Source organism: Seriola lalandi, unplaced genomic scaffold (assembly GCF_002814215.2).
Source record: "Seriola lalandi dorsalis isolate HSWRI2012SDOR001 ecotype SW California unplaced genomic scaffold, Sedor1 jcf7180002054901, whole genome shotgun sequence".
In the NCBI taxonomy this organism is placed as follows: domain Eukaryota; kingdom Metazoa; phylum Chordata; class Actinopteri; order Carangiformes; family Carangidae; genus Seriola; species Seriola lalandi.
The window spans coordinates 3,960,495-3,979,404 of NW_019525453.1; the positions used below are offsets into that span (position 1 = coordinate 3,960,495).

The 18,910-nt window shown below is 41.8% G+C and overlaps 1 protein-coding gene across 1 annotated transcript; it reads right to left on the reverse strand.

The window, feature by feature from the left end:
- Positions 1-6,506: 6,506 nt before the first annotated feature.
- ism2b (isthmin 2b) lies at positions 6,507-18,423 on the reverse strand. Its single transcript, XM_023429957.2, has 6 exons — positions 17,702-18,423; positions 13,246-13,497; positions 11,687-12,020; positions 9,719-9,865; positions 9,533-9,601; positions 6,507-9,251 (listed from the first exon to the last, which is right to left on the reverse strand). Exons 1-6 carry the CDS (start codon positions 17,810-17,812, stop codon positions 8,734-8,736), a joined length of 1,431 nt encoding a protein of 476 aa, XP_023285725.1. The 5' UTR covers positions 17,813-18,423; the 3' UTR covers positions 6,507-8,733.
- Positions 18,424-18,910: the final 487 nt, after the last annotated feature.

Below are 18,910 nucleotides of genomic sequence, written 5' to 3' on the forward strand. Positions count from 1 at the left end.
ACAACAGAGCAAGCTGGCTCATTATCGGCTGGCTAACATATCTATAGCTATAGGCTGCCAGCCTTTACAACCAAAATGTCACAGCCAAACTTTGCAGTACCTTGAATACAGAATATAATTTTTTTCTGATATTGACGCCATTACATATGACTGTAGTCACATCACTGGCAAAATAAATAAAGTATGGTACTAAGGAAAATCACCATAGAAGGTATTGTGGTCAAAGGTTACAGTACTAATCATAACCAGGATAACATGTTTTTATGTGGGAAATGTAGGCTCAATCAGACTTAATTAGTGGCAGACATTTCTGCCAGTCATATCAGGACACATTTTTTGAGATAAAAATTATATATACTGTATATATATATATATACCATATATATATACATATATATATATATATATATATATATATATATACGGCTATAAGTGAATATTTTACAGTCTTATGAAACTGTTCATACTGATAACCATATGTGCTGAGCCAAAACCCAGATGTGTGATATTTTTTAGATAACAACATCATAAGTAAAACAAAAAGTAGCACTTGAAAGGGAGGGAAAATTACTCAGGAATATGTTAAGAGTAGCCTATATGATAAGTGTGTTTTGGCTCTTTGAGTCCTAAACTTGATTATTTAGATGCTGAAAATAGGACCATGTCACTCAGTTTAGTTAGGTTAGATCTTTTGTCAGCTTTGCTCTGAAAAACAGACACCATAAGCACACAGACACAAGGTTAGCAAGACCTTTCTCTGTAGTCAGATTTATGCCAGGTCCATAAAAACCGAGCTATTATGCCTACTTAATGAAGCAGAATAAGGCCTATGTGCTATGCACCCACTGCACCTTGTGATCTTTGATTCATGATAAACAGGGCACAGAGGTGAGTAAGAGATTTCACAACTTTAAAAGTTTAAACCAAACTGTACTGGCCTCAACTCAGAGTTCATCCCTCACCAATCAGTTTCAGCACAGAGAGACAAGGGAATTCCTCCATGACTGAAAATAGGATCAATATTGCCAAACGGAGCATGAAACTACGTAGCTAGATGCACTTCACACATCAGATCACGCCTGCTTTCACCTCAACTGGTGAAGCGGGAAACCCTCCCTTGGTTTATTCAATTACACTCATCTCCAGGAGCACTGGAATAATAGAGTAATTGTTTGAGTCAACACAGAATCTCGCATAGGTTTGATGAAGAGATGCATACAGGAGTGATGGGCTAACTGATGCAGATGGACATTGTGAATCAAATGCGCACTTATGTTTGCTTGTGTAAATATATTGGCTGATCATTAAACGCATTCCACAGTGCCAAAACGGGCTAAAAGGCTGTGACAAAGAGAGCGCGAAAGGCACAAAATCTGATTTAGAATCAGCTATGTTGTTGCTTTAACCCTCATAATTGATTGCTTCTGATGCACTCCCTCTTTGATTCCAGATGCATTGGCCTGTACAGCATCCTATTTGCAGGAAGAAATATGGTGATCCATATGGAAAAAAAATATTTCAGAATATCTGATCTGACAGATTTTTAGCTAATTTAGGTCTCTAAATGTGAGCACAGCTTTTATGGTGACGCAATACGGCTGTCATTTTAAAAGATAAAGCAAAGAAGCTCAACGTGTCCTCTTCTTAAACTTGTACCCTCATTTACTTAACATCCTTTAGACTGACATGAAACTGGAAGCAATGAACATCACACTTATCTGAGCAACATCTCATCCCGTGGGTGGTGATATACACACACTATAGGATTATTTTTACATGGTAAACCAAGCTGTTAATAGAGTCACAGTGTGTAGGGCGGAATTGCCAACTTGAAAAAGAGAGGCAATGAAAATCTACACTCTACTGCCTCTAAGTTAAAATGCATGTAAAGCATTTTTCAGGCCATTTAACTTGACACTAAAACAGGGGTGCTGAAAGTAAAATATGATTCTTTAGGACAAACTGAGAATTTGTGTTTGACAAATGACAACTTTAGCAAATAATTAAAAAAGCAAAAACATTTAATTGATTAATCATTTAGTCAAACATAAGAAATTTAATTGGCTACTGTTCATCATTTGAGGTAGTTTTTAAAGCAAAAAAAAAAACCTACAGAATTCATTGGTTTCACCCTCTAAATGTGACTATTTGATGGTTTTCTATGTCTTTCATTTGCTAAACTGAGTATATTTGGTTTTTGGACTGTTGGTCAGACAAAATGTTTGAAGATGGACTGTGGGAAAATGTGATCCGTGATGAGAAATGGGATATTTCATTATTTATCTATTTATTTCTAGAATAAGTAACTGATTAATTAATAATCAAAATATTAGTTAGATCAGTCCATCAGCCAGTCATTCTAAATAAGTTTGCAACTAAAGTTTGCTAAAGTTTCAGGTTTAATAGTAGAAGGTGATGTCCACATGAAATCCTGTGTATTTAGTCATGGTGACCAGCAGGGGGTGCTCTGTGTCAGTTTCCTCACATTTCCAGTACTCTTCCCATCGCTCTCTTTTCTTTGAGAACATGCACTGGAGGCTCACCATGGAAATATGACAGATTGCAATGTTTCTTGGTGTCAAAACAGGCCTGTTGCACAATTAAATGAGAATGTCGTCTGTTTTTGTTTCCATCATTCCTGCAAAACAAGATCTCACATTCTCATCTAAAGCATGCAAGACAGCTCACCTGACCTGCAATACCACTTTCTTCCTACTTGTTTACTACGATCCAGCCACTTCTATCACTAGGGCCACTTCATACCTGTACATATTGTTCGCAATAACCTCCAAGCTTGTCTGCATTCTTATCTTAAAAAGAACGTGCAATCATATTTTTGGTCCAGGGTCTTGGCTCTGTGTAAACGCTGGAGGCTAGGGGCTGTTTGATGTTGTTATGGCTGGCTGTCTGCCGCCTCAGTACTACTGGATCTGCAGGGCCCTCTCATGTCCAAAGGTATTGTGTTGGCTGCTCTTTTGATTATATTATCAACAGAGAGAGAGGGAGAGGGAGAAAATTAAGACTCCCACTGGACATGAGTAAACAAACAAAAGTTTGTAGAGTCTGGTTCATCCAAAGAATGTCAGTTATTCAGACTTCTCTGAGGATATTGATGTCCAGTGTTGGGATTATCGTGCTGAATATTGTTCTTGCTTGATAAAACAATTTGCCTGTCCTTGGTTTGCAAGATTGAGAAGCATGAAAAATACAAAGGAGGAAAGGACATTTTGACACTAGACTAAAATAATGAGGGTGATGTTCATGATTTGACTTAAGTTTCATTTGGACACATTGCCACAAAATGTAACCGAGACATTAATGCCCCCCTTATGATAATTGGAACAACTTCTCTTTTCATCATCAAGTTAAAATTTCAATTTGCCCACTACCTTGGCTTATAAATAATTAGCAAACGTTAACCTGCTAACGCAGTAAGATGGTGAACATGGTAAACGTTATACCTGTTAAGCATCAGCATGTTAACATTGCCACTGTGAGCATGTTAGGATGCTGTCGTCAGATTTTTGGAATTATTTTCTCACAAATGAACCACTTGTATTGCTTGTAAATGGAGAAATTAGTGCAAGAAAAAAAAAAAAACTGTGCTCCAAAACTCCTTGGTTTTCTAACTCTCTCATGGGTGGAGGTTCCATTTTGAGATTAGACTTGTTGATCATCTCAGAACAAGGCCTTCCTCTGTGTCAGGCTGGTCCAGGAATGGGATAAGTCAAACTCCAGATAATCCATTAGATCCTAAGATCCACTGGCATTCTTATAAGTCCTGTAGGTAGAGCAGCTAAAGCATGTATAAGGGTTTGTGTGTGCAGGCAAGCACGTTTGTTAGCATCAATACGGTGTGTGTTTCCACGATGGCCGGTTTTCATGACTGCACTGGGCCCTTGTGTGTGTGTTTTTGCGTGGGGTTGCCCTCATCACAAGTCATCTACAGGGAGGGAGGATGGGGACGAGGCAGCCTGTAACAGGAGCAGCGAGGGACTTGAAGGGCCATGCTGTTTGCAGGTTGACCAGCCGCAGTACACCCAGAGGAAATCTCATGTTCCTGCCAGCCTACAAAAGTAAACAGATCTGTAACCACCGAGCGCTGGCATGAGGCCTGGGCCACCAGCACTATAACTAAAGGAATGAATCACATCACACACACATTCACTGGCTAACATGTAGGTGCATGGTGAAGCAGGCATTTAGAATTGTGGATGGCAAATCCAATCCTTTCACATTTTGTGTGTGAAATAATGGACACAAAATTGAAACACAATAACTTTGGTTAGCCTGGGCTTCTGTATAACCACAGCGTACTCCCTCAGTGACGTGATGCACATGCCCCTCTGCAAGCTGTGAAGTGTATTCACCCAGGTTTTCAAATGCATCCGCCTGGAAACTCTTGCTTCATTCAATATTTCAGATAACATCTTTTAGCCACAGAGTTTTGAAACCTCCCCTCTCTTTTATGTTCCTTTTTCCTCCCTCTTCTGTTTTCCCTCTCTCTGCTTTCTCCTCTGTCTACACATCTGCGGTTATTTATCTGTTATTCTGTGGCAGCAATGTGGTCAACATGTGTCTGGCTTCCCTCCACCCAGCACTCATCTGTAGTCAACTTAGGAAATCACTGGAGGACCATAGTAAACCTACCAAGCTCCTTATCGTTCATAACACCGTGTATACATACCAAAGGGATGGATTTCTATCTCCATAACATTAGTACATCCTCTGCTAATTGTGTCCCACTTTTGACCTGACGTTCTATTGTTAAGGCACAGCCATGTTTTTTTTCCCCCTCTGTTTTCATGGGTCAATGAGAGCAGAAGTGAAGGATAGACACCATGACCTACTGGAATTAGAGAATCTCAGAGGAGTATTTGGATTGCCTAAGCCTATGGATTTGCATTACCCTGACCTTTGAACTTCTAATCCCAGTGTTATTTAATCCTCTAGAAAGAGTATAGCCTTAGAAAACATGATAGTAGAAATAAATCAACCTAGAAACCAAAGTGTAGATGGATGACAGTGATGGTGGTTGTTAAAGCATGCTGGAGCTTAAAAGGTTAAAGTCTTGGTACAGCAGGGCTATTTTGTCTGACGGGTCAAGTGGAAACCCTTTGACGTTATTTTTGATATCCAGCCTGCCTTTTCTGGAGCTTGAATTTAAAGGATTTTATAGCCAGCATCATCCCTCCTACTCTACCTTGGACCTAAAACTTTGGGCCCAAACCACACCTGAAAATCATATTCAAGGAAATCGTGTCACTCTTGTGAATCACCACCAGAAGACTGCCCACAACACATTTGTAAATCCCGAAGCGCACATGGCTTGAAAAGGCTGCAGTTGATTGTTTAGAAGCCGGACAGAAAATGTTAGTATGACTTTTGACTTCTAGATGTGAGCTGAACTTATAAAGAAAACCAAAGCTAGATTGAGAACACACAGTTGATGAAATAGAGTAAACCGAGGAAACGTTTGATGCTGTTAGTTCAAACAGCAAATGCACACACTGCTAACAAGTCAACTCATCCGTGATACCTAATTGAATCCTGTAATCACACGTGGAAAAGGTAATATAGATGAAAAATTAGAGTCTCGTGCCCATTACTCCTCATCAAGGCAAATACTAACATACAAAACCACAACCTATTATTTGGCGGCATTATGCTACAGCTTCCACCAGCTCATCTATGTGGACAAGTCACTCAGCACTAAATAAAGGGACCTTCCTTTGATCATCTTTCAAAGGGAATTGACAGTATATAAAGGAAATATATTTATTTGCTTTCTTGGTCAAAGTTTAATTTGATAAGATTCATAGCACTCTCGTGTCTGTACAGTAAATGTGAAGCTGCTCCCAACAGCCAGTTAGCTTAGCTTAGCACAAAGACTGGAAATGAGGAGCTAGTTTCACTCCATTCAATGGTAACAGCCCACCTGCATCTCTAAAGCTGATAGGTGGCCAAGAAATAGTCCACTTCATGATTGATTAAACAAACAACATGTTAATCAGTGAGCTTTAAAGGTGCCGGTAGGCGGATATTGTTACCTTTGGACAGAGCCAGGCTAGTTGTTTCCGTGTTTAGTCTTTGTGGTAAGCTAACAGGCTGCTAACTCTAGCTACATATTTACCTTACAGACAAGATGATCCAATTCTTATTAAGTGAGTAAGAGGTTAAACTCTTCTTTGCTGATGTCTTGACACCAGGAAACATTTGGGGTCTATGAAAGAGAAAACTGTATGGCCTGTATCTCCTACTGGCTGCCCTAATGTTTAACCTGTTGCTGCAAACAAGGAAGTGGCGTGTTTGCACTAACCAAATGCTTGCTGCACTGTACCTGCCTTGTTTGAGAAGAAAGGTGCAGAAAAGTTTGGTTAGTCAATAAAGAGTATAACTACTGGGTTGTTTCTAAGGAATTTTGCTCTACAGGACTATGCTATGCTTGGCCCTGCTACAAGATATCTACAGTGTGGGGGGAAAAAACGGCACATTAAAAAGTCAGATGATGAATGCAAGGTCTTTATATATATATTTCATCAGCATAATTGCAACAACATTTTCATAGAGCACTGCAGTACAACGTAAAATGAAACACACACTTAATGTTGCTGTATGAAGTGATATGAGGCAAGTGGTTTCCCTTTTGATAATGGGTGCCTTCATTTTTCAGTCCGATTAGTGCACCATGTTGAGTATAGTAATTTCAAAGCTTCAACAAACTTAAAAAAAAGAGAACAGACAAATAAATACTGTACAACACCATATATGTAATACTAGATTCAGAAATCACAAAAAGATCATGCTTTTCTCAACAGAACACTTGATATATGCACTTTCATAGAACAATGCAGCATCTCTGGCGAGTTTCCCTTCACAATTACACTATCATCAACAAATGGCAAACATGAGTACATTTTGATATATCATTTGTGTTTGTATGCGTGTGTGTGTATACATATATATACTGTATATGCACACGCATACTTTAAATAAAGTGCCTTCCTTTAAAATCGGTGATTCCAAAATGTAAATGCATGTCTGCATATGCACATCTGGAAGCAGAATTCCTGAAAAAAAGGTTTGGAGCGAACATCCATAAAATCAGAGTGGATAGAAAGGGCCATTCCTGCAGTTTTAAGGTAGTTTTAAGTAGGGTTTACGGTTACTGCCACAACAGTTTACTGAGCGAGGTGCAGAGTTTTAGTACAACTACTGCTACAATGCTAACAAACTATTATTATTATGGTTAGACATCAGCCTTCAATCCTTTGTAGTATACCTAATGGTGAAAGACTGACTACTACAATGTTGCCTTTACCAATATTCTGTCAGCCATGAGAAGGACACTTAACTACATGACCTCTCAGGAATGTTTATTTGAGTGGGAATGTCCTTTCTATCCAATCAAGTTCTGTACATAAACCCAAAGACCCTAAGCCAACAGCTTAAACAGCAATGACATCGTTCTACCACACAATGTATTCACAGCAACAGTTCAGTTATAAGGGTTCTCATTACTTTCAGAAACTGCTCAAAAGCATTATCTCTTCACCACTTCCAATCGGGATTACACACACGATACTCCGTACTAATCTTTACCCCAATACACTTTGTACAAGGTCCAATAGTGCTCCATTGTCGAGGTAAATGAAATTTGTTTATCATGGTAGGTTAGTCCCCCTGAGAACATTATAGAGACATATCTATGAGCACAATCTACTCACTGTAGAACTGAATGTTTGTCCTACATTTGCACCAAAGAGACTTAGGAGGCTGGAGTTACACAGGCACCAACAGTCTGATTTTTAACTCTTTGGCACCCAAATCATATATTTTCCTGGCTGTGAAGATGTGAGGAAACACATGAAATCAATCTGTGCGACAAAACATTTGAAATCAAATGTGCTGTTACTGTAGCATTACTGCCTAAAAGCTAGTTTCATAATTCTCACTAGCAAGCTCCATAATGACAACAGAAACTTTGAAATAATTTTAGCTTACCTCTCTGGTTCACATCCCAAATTATTTTACAATTACCATTTTTTTGTATCCAAAGATTGGCTTAAATGTACATTACTGTGAATGCATGTGGCATCTTTTGGGTTTAGTAATGTCCCGTCCCCTTCATACCTTTTGAACCTGAAGAATCTTATATTGTAGCAGCATAGTTGGGATATTCATCTGTCGGACTCTGCCCATGTATGTGTTTCTTTCAATCAATGCAGCCCATATTCATACATTTTCAAATGTAAAACCTACAAGAAGCATGATCAGGATGTTTACCATATGTTGCTATTGTCAATCACAAGCGCTCCAGGACACCATCAAAAAAGCCAGTAAGTAGGCATCATGCTTACACGCACCCAGGAGAGTGTAGTGAATATAAAGAGAGAGCTTGATGTCATGCCAGATGTGTAACAGGTTGGCAAGCTATGGGAGAACACTGCATTTTTTTTCCATTCATGTAATTCAGTTCAGTTCAGTTGAGTCTGATGTCAGGACACTGTGCCAAATCCTAACTTGAGACAGCCACACTTCACCATCATTTCTAAACCCCACAAATTTGCCAATCACAAATGTGCATTTCCTCTGAGTCATCAATGCATGATAAATGGCTGATGCATGGTTTAGAAGTAATACTTCATGACTTTTAAGGTAGGTTGTCTCCTCTCAAATTAGGATTGGGCCCTCTGACTCTCTGAGTGAAGTGATACTTTTGGCTGTGGTCCCTCAGTACTCCCTGGCCTCTTCCAGTTCATTCATGAACACGTCTTCATGGGGGTTTTCTGGGCAGCTCAGCCCATTGTTGGGTGGTCGCACCGCATGGAAGCGACTCCAATCTCCCTTGCACAGGATCCAAGGCAGCACATCAACTTTGAAGTGCAGCTCAGGTGAGAACTCAGTGCTGATCAGGTTAGGCGTGCCTGCGCCTTTCCCCCGTGTGATCAGCCGCCCGCGATCGTCATAACAACAGTGCTGCGCTGCTAGAGTAGACGAGTCACCAGAAAGTGCTGAGCGGATGCAGCTATGTGCTGATGGCTTGTAGATGTCCAGGCGTTCCTTAGAGCCACTGGCATCACGCCAGCGGAACTGCCGGCCATGAGTCTCATCGTAGACACTGACCACGGTGTACGCCACTTCAGAGGGGTAGGAGCAGGGGCAGCTGGGCAGCTCAGACAACACCTGGTGGAGGTACCTCTGGAGGAACTCACTCTTACAGTTGAGCCACTTCTCACAGCTGTCCACATCTATTGGAAAGAGGACAGCAATACCACATGAAATTGTTTGTTAGAGTTGTTCATGGTAGCATTAATGGTAGCACTGACAGTGATTTCTTTAGAGTCAAGCCTGAATGTTATGTCTGGCATTGATGAACATCTATGACACACTTTTGAACAAGCCGGTTTTACTTTCCTTTGTTACTGTACCATAATTAGCCAAAGGGGTACTATCAAATAAATGCTTTATAATGTTGAACTAATGAACTAATGAGAGATGTTATGGAGCGATCTTCATTAGATAAACTCACCTGTCCCAAATGGCTCTGTGCCATTCTCCATGTCAAATGGGAAAGGTTCTACCACGGTGTTGACATCGCCTACAGAGGGGAGATGAGAGTGAGAGAAGGAGAGAAGAGCTGTAGATTAAAAACCAGCTGGGACATCAGCAAAGGCACAAAAAAATCTGTACTTCTTTTGGCATTTGTGTGTCTCACCAGGGCAAGGCTCCAGGTCACATTTAGAGGCTTCTGTCAGAGTGCAAGAGTAGCCACAAGACTTGGTCCTCTTCCTCTCACCATGTCCACATGTCACTGAACAGGGAGACCAGGGAGACCAGGGAGTCCACTCATCCGTCTCCTTCTCTGTGGGAAGGAAAATTCAAACATAGTTACTATTGCTTTAGTTCATGGATCAAAATTTGTATGACTAAGAAAACTGATCAGACTCTACTCAGATTAAAGCATTATATCAAGTACTACTACTACTACTAGCTAATAGGAAGCAGCTTTTGCTGTCAGGGATTATGAACGTGAGCTGAAAAAAATCCTGCAATCCAAAAACACCTTACAGTTTTGTGTGGAAGTAAACCCTGTTCTTTCAAAGTTTCTGAACTGTTTCAGTCCACATAAATGACAGTTTTCTCCTGGTCTAACCTTCCCCATGCAAACCCATATTCTTTTTAAGCAGGCTTCAGTAAAATTAGAGAGAGAGAAGCTGTGCTGTGGCTGTCCGCCTCCGCACCATGTTTCCTTGTGGTGTTAATAACACTGAAAACAAGTCATTCTTGATTAAAGGCGAGGTGGGTGCAGAAATACCAGCCTGGGTGTACCGAGCACCCAATTTTACTTTGTGGGCGCTGCTAGCTCGCCATGTGGCCATACGAGAATGAGGTCTCAGGAGAGTCTTAATTACAGAAGAAGCTAAGGCAGACATCCTTGATTTATGTTCACCGAGTCTTTAGATGTGACCACTTAATAGGCATTGTTGCCCTTTCCTGGCTTTTCTGCATGCACAACACTTGAACCGATAAAGTCTATACATTGGCAGATGGAAAAGGGAAAGGTTACAGAGTAAAAACTACTCAGGTTTTCAGACACCTACAGCTGCATTTTGACATTACACTACAACAGTAGAGGTTTGAACACACCAACAAGCTTCAAAATCCAGCTCAGTCATACACAGATTTGTATCTATGGGAAATTTCTTTAACAAGTGAAAGCTTGAGGCTGTGGTAAGCCCATGACTGTGCTCCGATCTACAGCAGGACTCACACACATTGGCCTACCCACTGCCAAGCTGCCCATCAAACTTTCCTGTTTTTTCTTTTTTATCTTTGTTCTCTGTCTCCCTTCCCTTTTTTCACTGTACACACCTTCTGTATCTCTTTCTCTATCATTTACTATTTTTACTACTGAATTAGTGGTCTGTGCAAGCTGAGACACAACATTTTTTCCCACCAGAAGAAGGCAGAATTAAGAGGGGGAAGAGAGCTGTAAAAGTTATGCAGGGCCCTGAAAGCCCCTGAAATTCTTGAACTGGCTCAAAAGGCTGAGCCGCAGAGGGCAGTGAGGGCCGCCAGGGTCTGGGGGGGGGCCCATGGGGTCCCGGGGAAGGATGAAAGGGCTGGCCGAATGGCCCCTGTCATTCTGAGTTCCCAATCTGCCCTCTAATTGTCCACAAGCAGAGGGTTGTTTTGTCCCAGGGAACAGTGCCGGCCTCACGCTGCCATTAGCAAGCGCATCTGACCCATCTTCAAAAGGCAGGCCTCTGCGACCAGCACGACCAGTGTCGACTTCAAAGTGCCCATAACCCACAATGTCCTGATGGTCGAGTGCTCATGCTGCCTCGCATGCTGGCATGCTAGTTCTCTTTGACTGTGAAGAGTTATCATGCAGCTTTCCTGAGCCGCTGTGTTGTTCTCCGTCTCTCCATTGTTCTTTCTCATTCTGCCTCTCTCTCTCTCTCTCTCTGTCGCTCCATCCAGACGTCCACATTATCTCCATCTCTTTTTTTGATATGATAAATTCAGTGACTGTATTGACATACTTTCCCGTTTTGGATGTTTTTCTTCTGCAGGATTAATTGTGATATATTTTTAAAAGCCATGATGGAGTCATATTTAAAGAGCAGTGTTCATGTGACTGTACAAGCAGACAGCGAGTGTACCACTTGGCATAACTTACCATAGTAGCTCTGCATTGGATCCCAGCCTTCGTTCCAACGAGTATCCCAGTCTCCGCCCACTCCGCTGGGTAATGGCTCCTCACTGCCATAATCCAGGGAGTAATCTTCCTCCTCCTCTTCCTCGCCAGTTTCCTCCACGCCTGACCGGCTGTTGCTGTCCTCGCTGGAATCGGCGTCGGTGTAACTCCAGAAAAGGGGCCAGAAAAGCTTCTTGCCTCCAAGCCAATCCACTGTGGAAGAGGGGGAGGAGGACGAGGAGGGCAGCCAGTCTTTTTCCTTGGCCAGGTCCATCTCTACCTCCATCTGAGGGTCGTCCACCACCTCAATGGTAACCTACGCACAAAGAGAGAGGGGTCTCTGTCAGTTTGAAGTGAACCTGAACAAACAAGAACACCAAGACCACCAAGAGAAGTGCAGCATCATTGAAAACAACACTTGAACTGACTTATAAACAGTGACTTAACAACAGGAGATTCAACTGTCCAATGTTGCTGTCTTAATTCTTCTTTTGCCTGAACATGTCAAAAACAAAACTATAGTACTAACGATACTTCCAGGCAGCTTTAGCGCTTGACTTACAAGCTCCTCTCAAGAAATCAACCATCTCAAATCTGCGGAGGAGTATTTTAGCAGGCAAACCTTCTCCCCTGGTCTAAGTCAGCCAGCCAGACGTGAGCATGAGCATTCAGCCAACCAAACAGTCCTCTCAGGGAGAGAATCTGAGCATTTATTCTGGATAACTACCTCTCATTACCTCAATATGACTCATCCTAGATGCTACAGTACTTCCAAGGGCCCACTTCAGCTGATGTGAAAACCAGGCAACAGGGAGACTACAGGGGAAATCTTTTCATAACCATAGTGAAATTAATTTCATAGTTAGGAAAGAAATATGATAATTGGAAATGCTTCCATTTGTTTTAAGTGAGCATATCCTTGGTGCAGAGTCCTTCAGTTAAAGAACAGTACATCTGGTCTGTATGCTACATGAAAAGTCATCATCTCAGTATTTGATATATCAATAGGCTGGTATCATAATGTCCCTCTAACCACATCCTGATTAAACTGACCAGAGTTGGAGAGCATAACTGCCCTCAGACAAGTTAAGCAGAACAACTTCTTAACTTCTTGGGTCAATTTAGACGGAGATGATGAGGACTTAATGAACACTTATGATTACAGAGCCCCTTTGCCTTTAATTAAATCGTAGCAAAACAGAGCTGGGTCTCTAAGATTAGACTGAGAGATTGCTGATTGTTTAACATTAAGGACATACTCAATTTTACACATCAAAAGACACAATTACCCAATTCTCCTTGTATAAAGGGTTTTAATTTAACCCATTCAATGGACCACCACCAGGTCTTGGTTATTGTATGGCTGAAGCACACAAACTATACTATACTTTGTTTTCGTTATGGGTTTGGATGGGTCCAGTATTTCCAAGTCAGTTTTAAAAATTAGGATATCTTTATCAATGTCTTGAAGTCTGTTTAAGAAGCTTAAGTACTACATCTGCCCAAATATAGAAATGTGCGACGCCTCTCTTCTCACTCACCTGTATGTTGGGGTTCTGTGAATTGATATCAGCATTGGCCAGGTCTGGAAAGTTCTTGAGATCCAGGATGAAGGGTTTGGTCTCCTCCTCAGGCTCCGGCTGTGGAAGAACACCAATGGAGCGGTGCTGGGGGTGCGACCACCTCCTCTGGTGGCTGTGTGGTTCAGGCAGCAGACTCTGCACCTGGTTCTGCTGCTCCAAAGTCTCAGGGACGTATTGGACCCCACCGCTATGAACAGGGTGGCCGTGAGCCTGATGGAATATACAGATTAAGACACAGTGTAAATTACAAAGTTTTTATATGAACAAGAAACAATAATCTGGTGAAACGATTTCATGCATTTTGCATCTATGCTCACTATGTGCAGACACCACCCTCAATAATGTAAAGAACAAGGGCAGCGGAGACAGGCCTAAAGTAACCACTGGCATACATTCAAAAGCCAGTGGCTATTTTAATGCTAATGACAAAAATAATTCATCATTTATAGTGGCTCATTGATGAGTATAGAAACAATTAGTGCTCTGTTTCCAGGAAGAAACCTTGAAACCATCTACCACCTCACAGCTTGGTCAGCAATTCCAAAAAGCCCCTGAGGCATCCAACTAACCAGCCAAGTGACCAACCAGCCTTCGTTCATTTTTTTTTTTTTCCCACAACAGTCATGGCATCCAAGCAGTGGACAAAGAGGGGCCTGTGCCAGAGAGATCCTCTTTTAGCTTTAATGAGAGGGCCTGGGAGGCGTGGGACCCCTGGGCTGGTGCAAGTGTCTGAACCTGCTCTGCTGCCGCCACTACTTAATTTGACCTTTCAGGTTTTATAGCTACTGAGAAGGAGGACCAGCAGGAGAAAACATTGATCTCTGAGACTGATCGTGATTACTGGAGACATTATAATGGTGGGGAACTGTAGATATATGTAGTGTATCTGGAATACAGTGACTGAAAATGGATTTTTGGTTGGTCTGATCCTCCAGTGTGCATATGTCTATTTCACTTCTAATAGGACACGTATCTATTTCATTCCTGACACTGGTCAAAACCAAAATCCAAACCTAACCAAACTCTAATGAACCCTTGTCTGCTATTCACTCTATATTATCCTGAATGCACTAAAGTGGCATAAACGTATGATTGGACAGTTTGGAGCTGAGCCAGCTTGTGGTCTGCTCAGAACAAACCAGTGGCAGTTAGAGGCCTAAAGAGGAGAAGAAATGTCTGAATTAATGACCAGTCGGTTGATGATTTATACTTATGGCCTCTAGAACAGGGCGTACTTTTCACTGACTGCTTGTGATTGTCCCATAAAGAAGTTATGTGGTCAGTCAAATTCAAGCATGTGAACACATAATGCCTGTTTAGAGGAGAAGCCCGTCAAGCATGATAAATGATGGATGAAGAGTTGGCCCCCTCCCCAGATATCTGTAAACTGGTGGTGACAAGTAGATAACCTTTTGGGGATGTTTAGCGTTTCTCTCAGTAATTTTATCCAATGTTTGTTGCAATAGTGTGTGCAAATGTTACACATATTGCAATAAATCCAAGCTGACCGTTTACAAGATTTTTGCCAAGAATACTCAGCATCAAACATTCAAAACATATTCGACAGGACACCATATGCAAATACAAAGTAAAAAATAGTAGTGCAAGTAGTGCTACATTTTAAAAGAATAGTCATGTAAATTTTAACACTTTTTAGATCAATACACATTTCACAGATTTAAGATTGTTTTGGTCCTGTTTTCAGCACTGGATTTAATTCAAGCAGAGCTGAAACAGCTAGTCAAGTAACTGACAAGGTGAACAACAGAAACATAAACTATTATAAATAACTATTCTGTTAATTGCTGCTTTTCTCTGTTTTATATCATTGTATCATTGTAAACAGAGTATCTTTGGATTTGGACTGTTGGTTGCAAAAACGAGACATTTGAAGATGTCACCTTGGAAACTCTCAGAAACTCTGATATTTTATACCGTAGACCAAAACATTAATTGACTTTTTAATATATAATAGAATAAAGTATTGCATAGGCTAGTTAGAAAGTAAATTAGTGAGTTAGTGAGTTAATTAGCTAGTTAGTTTTCTTTTCTCAAGTTAACTGACTTACTTAAAGCTTAAACTCTTTGTGCATTGTCTATGTTTAAAACGTCAATTTCTTTTCATAGGAATGCACCAACAACAATTATTACTGACAATAACTCCAATCTATTGTTAAGTTAATCTAATGCATTACCTTTAGAATCTAAGGCAAACAAACATTATTCTCTGTGTCAGTGTAGAAAGAAAAAAAGGCCCCATACTTCAGCTTCTCTCATGTTACACCTGATTTCTGTTGTCTGGTATGAGCTGGAGAAATCCTCCAGCATGATGCTCCATTTTAACATGTTACTGGCCTGTTATTAGCATGAGTACATCACTGGCATGTCTGAGCAGCAGTGACCATATACACTAACTCTTACACACATGCCCTAACAACCTAAAAACTTACGCAAACACAAAAAGACTAAGTCCAGAGTCATGAGAGAGGCCACATACTTTCACACCCTTCTCATCTCGTCTTGTTACACATCTGGATCCTGTATTCTTTCGCCCTGTATATCACTCTCCTCCTCCCGTCTTCCTCCCCCCTGGTTCTCTCTGATCCTGCTCTCCTCTTCTCAGTAGTGGGGCTGTTCTGATCAAAGGCCTGATGGCTGATGGCATGCAGCGTGTTTAACAGGGAGACTGTATGGATGCAGCGGGGGACCTCAGCCTGGTTTGGAGACTGCTTCTCTCCCCAGACAAACATCAATGACAAATCCACCCCTTTGGCAAAACACAGTGTCCTCCTTTCAAGTGACTGAAAAGAATGGATCCATTTTGGGCTACTGTCATTGCTACTGTCGATGGTGACACACATTCAGGTTAGGGAGAGTGGATGGGGGCAGCAGGGGCTGAGGTGAGGGATAGGGATGGGATCCGGTGGACTTGGGGGGCAGGCTGGGAAGGCAGGCGATGTGGCAGCCCTGATTTATGTGCCCGCAGATATCAAAGGCCTCTGCACTTGGCTGTTTCCAAACCATTACAGAAGAACAATAAACTATGGGCGCTCTTTGATCGCCATCTTTTGCAAATGGAAACGGGACAACAAATGCATGCCTGGTGGAATCGGGGTGAGGTTGTGGAGGTAGGGACACCAAACAGACAGGGCAAACAGGTCCCAATATTTGGGAAAGAGGCCACTTCCACACAAACTCCTCCTCCTCCTTCGCTGAGAGATGGGGGTAAAACCAAAAACAGGAAATTCCACATTAACACAATAAAGAACCAATGTAAACAATCAGATGAATGACACTTGACCCCGGCTCCAGTGTGAGAGATGCCGAGGGTTCGCCTTATTCTGGTTACATAAGCATCTCGTTACCGGGCACCCGCTTTACTGAGTCTCCCCTCCTCCTTCTCTCTTCCTCTACAAATCTCCCCCTCTCTGTCCACCACTTACAGACACGCATCTAGCAGGTCACAGGCGAAGGTACAGAGTCACCAACTGCAGCCTTTTGGTGACTGAGAAACACACTCTCACAAGCCACAGTGAGATGTTTTTCCTCACTAATCATTCCCTTCATTTCTTCCCTGCCTCTTTTTCATCTCTGTCTCTTTTTGCTTTGACAACAGTCAGAGAGATGATGAGAGAGAGTCCCAATAGGGCATCCATGGGTGGCCACACAAGAAGGAGAGAGTTCAAAGGCAAAAACTGAACCCTGACACAAACACACACAAACAGACTTTGATATCCAAATACGTCCATGTGTAACACAAACATTCCTGTAGACACACACCACACACTGCACAGAGCGAGCGTGCGTGTGTGTGTGTGTAGGGAGTTTAGATTTATTATAGCAGGGTGTTTGCCCAGTGATGGCAAACCTTACTATACATGGAGAGAAAAGTGGAACAAAAGAGAGCAACATGCACTGATCTGCTCATTTCAGCTCTCTTCATTGATTGAACCATTGATGGAGAGTAGTGTTGAATAAGCAGTTTTACCCTTTTTTTCTCCAATATTCAAATTTTAATGAACAAAAGTGCACAATGTAATTACTAACCTAATTTATAATGTTAATGTTCCCTCGTGGCCCTTAATTGCAGTGTGACTTGTACTTAATAAAAATTGTTATAACTATAATTTGACATTTTTATAGGTAATAAAAGCTACGCACGATTTTTTTTAACTTTAATTGCAGTTTTTCTGTGATGTTTGTAGTTATTTTAGTGTATTTGTAAATGGAACAGTTATACGGAAATACATTTTACAAGCGTGTGCAAAGTTTCAAAGACGCATTAGCTAGTTTTCAAAAAATTGTCAGCGGCAGGTGTGATTTAAAGACGTCGCAGCATTTTGAAACTTGTCTAACTTTCTAAGCTACGAAAAAAAAAGGCAACACACAAGAAAAAAGTCAGAGGAGAACTTACCTTGTGGGCAACATTCTTGTGTCTGGTAGGAAACCCCGTCCCCAAACTAAGGAGAAGTATTGACCAAAGCAGAAGCAGCATCTGAAATCTCCCCGCAACCTCTTGACGCATCTTCTCTTCTTCAGAGCTTCCTGTGAAGGTTTGTAAAAAGTACTTTGGATGCTTTTCTCAAACTGCTCTCTCTAAATTGGTGGGTTGGTTTGGAAGAAGCGCTTGTGTCCTCCTTGTCCTCGGTTTGTCAGCAACTTTGACTCGGGACGAATTAAGTTTTAGGCCTCGTCGGTGTCAAAGTGTCGCACTTTATGAAGATGCGCACCAGCGTCCTGAGGTATCCCGCGCGCTATCCATATCTGGCACCAGCGCCTCGCGCAGCAACTGTCAGTCCGTATGGCGGGTCGAGCTCAGCGCGTCTCTTCCCCATAAAATCACAGTTGGGAGAGCTTTAAGTACCAGAAAGAAGTCAGATACCCCACGCAGAATCTCTCCGTCCGCACCGGCGCTCGCTTATTCAACTACTTTAAACTGTGAGTCACTCCGTCGTGGGTGGGTGGGTGTTTTCTTCCAATACATTGACATCTGGAGCTCATAGTATGCTGTGCGTTTTGCTAGCTATCTGTCTGATGCATTAATCCATTATCCAGCTGAAGTTCATCCACCGGTTCGATTGCATGTGTGTGTGTATGTGTGTGTGTTTGTGCATGCGTGCGTGTGTGTGTGTGCCGCCCAGCCAACCGGTTTCGGTAAACTTGCCTTTGACGCACGCATTTAGAGGGTTGATGCTGAAGGAGTTGGGGGTGGGATGCTCATTGCTCACAGCTGTGTGGAGGGGGTGCGCTGGGCCACTGAGTTTCTTGATAAGGTACAAGGTTAAGTTTGCATGTAACCTACAAAAGGATGCAGAGGCAGCACACAGAGGACATTCACTTACTCATTGAGAAAAATACATTTAATCAAATAGTCAGACTTGAAAACAAAACAAGTGAAATCATTTCCCTTGTTCCTACAGTCTGCTGAATCACGTTTTTTCTCTAGGCTTGTTTGCCATTTTCTAAACTCAAACAAATTATTATCTCACCCCACTGGCATACTGTTTCAGAGAAATACCATCAGAAGACCGTAGTGAATGACTGGTCAATGTGGAATGCTGTATAATGGCAGGATGTCAGTGACTTATCAGTCAAAAAAGCTCTACAGCATGTTTGTCATGAG

Excerpts from the sequence above, each read along its gene's own strand:
- ism2b (XM_023429957.2), bottom strand. The coding sequence starts at position 17,812 with ATGCGTCAAGAGGTTGCGGGGAGATTTCAGATGCTGCTTCTGCTTTGG. Across the intron at positions 12,021-13,245 it reads CACAGAACCCCAACATACAG|GTTACCATTGAGGTGGTGGA; the intron begins GTGAGTGAGAAG and ends CTTTGTGCGTAG. Across the intron at positions 9,252-9,532 it reads CACAGAGCCATTTGGGACAG|ATGTGGACAGCTGTGAGAAG; the intron begins GTGAGTTTATCT and ends TCTTTCCAATAG.